We start from the raw sequence: 4,623 nt of genomic DNA, 5'->3' as shown, positions 1-4,623 counted from the left end.
TGTTCGCTGTGCGGCCGGCCGGTGTTTGTGGAGAAGAGGAACTATTTCACCAATGGAAGAAGGATGCGAGTACACGTCCTGTGCGAACTGTGTACGTGGGAATGGAGGGACGTGACTCAACGCCAACACCACCTGTTGCATCTCCATCTGTACATGATGGTAGTGACAGTGACCATAACCATATGAATGATTCTAAGCAGGATAGTAATCATAATAACAATGATTATATTAAAAAGAAAGCAATGGTGATTTTTCTTTTGTGTTTTGTTGAAAGATTGATGATGTGTTGACTCTACTAGTCTTGTTTGTTTGTGTTTTTCCTTATAATTGCTGTAACTGGATCACTTATAATCCATATTGTTGACTGTTCCAAAACTTTGTGCCTACAATCTTTTCCACATGTAGATATTTCCATTATTATAAAATTCAACCATGAGCACGGAATCTGAATTGCAGGCCAAATATAATGCTGCCGTCGAGCGTTACCAAGCCGCTGTACAGGCCGAGGCAACTGCTAAGAAGGAAAAAGTTGAGAAATGGACTGTGGAAAGAAAAACACAGGATGGCACCAAACAATATTATCTCGCTTGGGCAGAAATAAACAAGGCAGAGATAGCTTTCACTGAAAAGGTTGAACAAAGGTATACTGCTGCGTATACGATACATTCGTTGTATGCAGATTGCATGAAATACAGGTACGGAGATGACTCCAAGGAAGCACAAATAGCCCAGCATCGTGCAGAATTGGCTCGCACAAGGGAGTTTGTTTACAGTGATAGCTCTCCATATTGGATAAAATGGTACAAGTTGGATTGCAAAGCTTGGTGGGTGTATTATGAGTTTAGAGCAGAAGGTTATGACAAAGTTGCAGCTGAGCTCAAAAGGGCAAGGGAAGCGTTTTGGGATCATATAAAAGGACAATCCAATGGTAAAGCGTACCGCAATGCTCGGGATGCAGCCGTAGTAGCGTTGAAGAAATGGGAAAGATGGAATGATTGTGTCGCCTGGGATAAGGCCAAACAAATGTACGACTCCGCATTAGCCAAGTGGAATGAGTTCATACCCAAAGGCGATCAATACGCGAAACAATTAGAGGAAACAATTACTTCACGCATCAAGAGTTTAGCGCCGATATCGGAATTGTTGTGTGGTCACATTGGTAAAAGTATTTGCTGAGTTGCAGGAAGAAGCCAAACAAGATCCGCACTCTGCTAAAGGTTTAGAATTGCTAAAGAAGTATGATGCTGCAGCCAAGATTTACCAAGCCGCTGAACAGGCCGAGACAGCTGCTGAGGAGGAAAGGGATGAGAAAGAGGCTTGGGTAGGGAAAACACAGTGGGACACCAAAGAGTATTATCTCGCTAAGGCAGAGTGGTTGAAGGCAGAGATAGCTGTTCTTGAAAAGGGTGAACAAAGATATGATACCGAATGTTAAAGAAATGTGTGCTATACAGATTGGATGAAATACAGGCACGGAGCTGACTCCAAGGAAGCGCAAATAGCCCAACATCGCGCAGAGTTGGCTCACACAATGGATTTGGTTCACAGAGATAGCTCTCCATATTGGATAAAATGGTACAAGTTGTGTAGCAAAGCTTGGTGGGTGTATTATCAGCTCAAGGCAGAAGGTTATGACAACATTGCAGATGAGCTAGATAGGGCAAGGGAAGTGTTTTGTGATCGTATAAAAGAAGAATCCAATGGTAAAACCTTTCGCAATGCACGGACTGCGGCTTTGCAGCGTTGAATAAATGGGAGCAGAACGATAATCGTTTCGCCTGGGATGAGGCCAAACAAATGTACGACGCTGCGTTAGCCAAGTGGAATGAGTTCAAACTCAAGGGTGAACGGTACGCAGAAGAATTACAGGTTAAAATATGTGAATGTGCGAGAAACTCTTTAACAGTGTACGCTATTGTAAATGATTCTTAGAATGACGTATTGAAGCACGAACTGGGCCGGAAGAGTCAGAAAATCGATGATTTAGAGGACGATTGGAACCAGAAGGTTCAACAGATCGCTGTGTTGAGTTATGAATTAAAAGAAAAAGGTCGAGAAAATGTGGACTTGCATGGACGAATAAGTGAACTAGAGGCGACGGATGGAGAAATGCGCACAGGGATCATGCACATGAATCAAGCATTGATCAATTGGCAATATAAACAGATTGAAATATTCGACTCTTGCACACGACCACACTAGAGGAAGAGTGACAAAATTGGTTAGAAAGGATGACGTCATTATATGCAAACTTGGTAAATTGGATCCAGGAAAGATTTGCTGAAATGGCAGCATTGGAAGAAGAGGAAGCTGCCGTTCGTAATAAGTATAAGCATGAATTTAATGATTCGATCAAAGAAATTGAGAAGCATCACTTTGCGCTTAAGGAAATGTTGAATGGGTGGATACTTGATTGGTTTTTCAACTTCTTAACCTTCACAAAATTATGTGTAAAGAAACGGAATTACCACAGTTTCCATACTTGGCTTTCCCAAAGAATTGATAGTATGATCTCCTCTATGTTGGTATTATTCATGCAATTGTTAAAGCTAACAGCAGGCACAGATGCCGAATCAAAGAGAAAAAATAGGAAATAAAAATTGAATTACGAAAGATCTACGATGAACACTGTCAAGTGTTGTAAAGCCACCTAACAGGTTGAGGAAGCTGCTGAGAAGGAAAAGAAAGAAGATAGACGGCGCTCTCATAATGCTGCTGATATTCGTGGAATAAATACAAAGGAACTGCCACTGCTGCCGCTGATGCTCTCTCTGTGTGCTGAGCACTGTGGTGGGGACCCTTCTAGAGAGTGTTCGTAATCACTTGTTTACTGTTAATAATAATAATAATAATAATAATAATAATAATAATAATAATATATTTGCTACTGTGTTTTGTACATGGAGCACTAAGAAAATTAATCCTGATGACACCCACTGTACGGAGGTGCATTAATTTGTGTGGAAATACTTAATCTCTTTTCATTTTTATACTTGTAAGCAGAGCATTGCTGTGCACCTTGTGGTGTGCCTCTCACTCTGCAATTGTGTGATTCTGGTAAATGATATCTCTTTTCTTTTTTGTTTGCTTTCACATTATTTCTGAGCGGGATAAAATATAATTTTCTTGTTACTATGGGGAAATTGCAAATTGTAATGGGGAAAGGGAGAAGCCAACACATAGAGATTTATGCATTATCCGTTATTGTTTTTGTGTGTGTGTGGCTATCTCTGCAATGTTACCAAATTGTTTTTTAATTCTTATATCTTTTCTTATGGGATTGGATGGGACTTTATTTTGTTTGAATAATGAGTATTTTCCCTAATATGCATCTACCTCCGTTATATTCATGGTTGACTCCTTATGTTTGTGTGTGTCTCTCTCTGTGTGGAGTAGTAGTGGTGTACTGGTGCTTCTGTGTTTTCTCTTCCTTCTTCTTTTTTCTTTCTTTTCCACACTCCATCGAATAGACCTGTGAACTCAAGTGAGAAGGAGGATAACAACATGAAGAAGAGTGACAATGACCGTCTTGATGATGATGATGATGATGATGCGCCGTGTAATGCGTTTGTTGTTCGTTGTACTTGCGGTTTGGTGTTAGCTAATGATCCTGCAGTTATTTTAGCTCCTGAGGGTGGTGAACCTCAACGTAGTGCCAATGATCCAGTACTTTGTATTGTGGGTGGAAACCAAGAGTGAGCAAAGATTTTCTTATTTTAACACTCAGCGGTGCTTAGTCTACGGTTTTATGCAGCACTGGGTTCCGATGATCAGCAAACGTGGCCGAGTGGTTAAGGCGCCTGCCTGCTAAGCAGGTGTGATCTCACGCGTAGGTTCGAACCCTACCGTTTGCGATGTTTTTTCTTTGCTATTCGAAGGTTTATATGGAGACTCCTCAAAATAATTCCCGCAAATAACCCAACGCCGTACAGGGTCTCCATTTTCACGGACTCACTGTCTCTTCTCACGGCACTGGAAACAGGTCCACTGACCGTAAAAGACCCAATACTACGACTCCTGTGGAACCTAATACTTCAAGTGCAACGTCGCAAGGCCCGCATACGACTACAATTTATCTTTGGTCACTGCGGTGTAGTAAAAAATGAAAAAAGCGACACAGAAGCCAAAAAAAGCTGCAGAACTACCGCAAAGAACTGATACTTGGATCACAGATATAATAGCCTACGCCAAACGAATACTTAAGGGAGAGGATACACCCCCTCCCTCCCATAGATCAAAAATCACGGGATCCTGGGACCCCACTAAAGACAACCCGGAACTTACTAGAGAAGAAGAAACAGCCTTAGCACGTTTTCGCACAGATGCTTCGCATCGCTATGGCTGGTTGCTGCGAAAAATACAAACCCATATTCCCTCTGGTTGTCTGATGGTGTAATCCCCAACAAATCAACATGCCAGTACCCGTTATTCCACCTAGCCAAAAACGACCGCGCTATGCACTAAACAAAGCAACAGACCCCGCCACCTGCACTGAATGCGGGGCACAATACTCATGCAGGAACACCGAAGTACTACATATGGTCAACAAACACATGGGTTCAAGAGAGCCGATTTGCTCTGGAAGATCAAATTCCCCCATGAGCCACCTCCGCCGGACATCCC

General features: G+C 42.1%; 2 protein-coding genes across 2 annotated transcripts; both read left to right on the top strand.

Moving 5' to 3' along the window:
* Positions 1 to 432: 432 nt before the first annotated feature.
* Positions 433 to 1,176, top strand: TM35_000151730 (uncharacterized protein; the record flags this gene model as incomplete). Its single annotated transcript, XM_029025825.1, has 1 exon — positions 433 to 1,176. One exon carries the CDS (start codon positions 433 to 435, stop codon positions 1,174 to 1,176), a length of 744 nt encoding a protein of 247 aa, XP_028882808.1.
* Positions 1,177 to 2,231: 1,055 nt separating this feature from the next.
* On the top strand, positions 2,232 to 2,597 carry TM35_000151720 (uncharacterized protein; the record flags this gene model as incomplete). The annotated part of the gene is made up of 1 exon (XM_029025824.1): positions 2,232 to 2,597. The coding sequence occupies one exon, from the start codon at positions 2,232 to 2,234 to the stop codon at positions 2,595 to 2,597; it is 366 nt and encodes a 121-aa protein (XP_028882807.1).
* Between the last annotated feature and the right edge of the window lie 2,026 nt (positions 2,598 to 4,623).

This window comes from Trypanosoma theileri (genome assembly GCF_002087225.1).
Source record: "Trypanosoma theileri isolate Edinburgh chromosome Unknown TM35_Tth_15_V1, whole genome shotgun sequence".
NCBI classification, from domain to species: Eukaryota; Euglenozoa; class Kinetoplastea; order Trypanosomatida; family Trypanosomatidae; genus Trypanosoma; species Trypanosoma theileri.
This window is presented reverse-complemented; position numbering and strand designations above follow the sequence as displayed.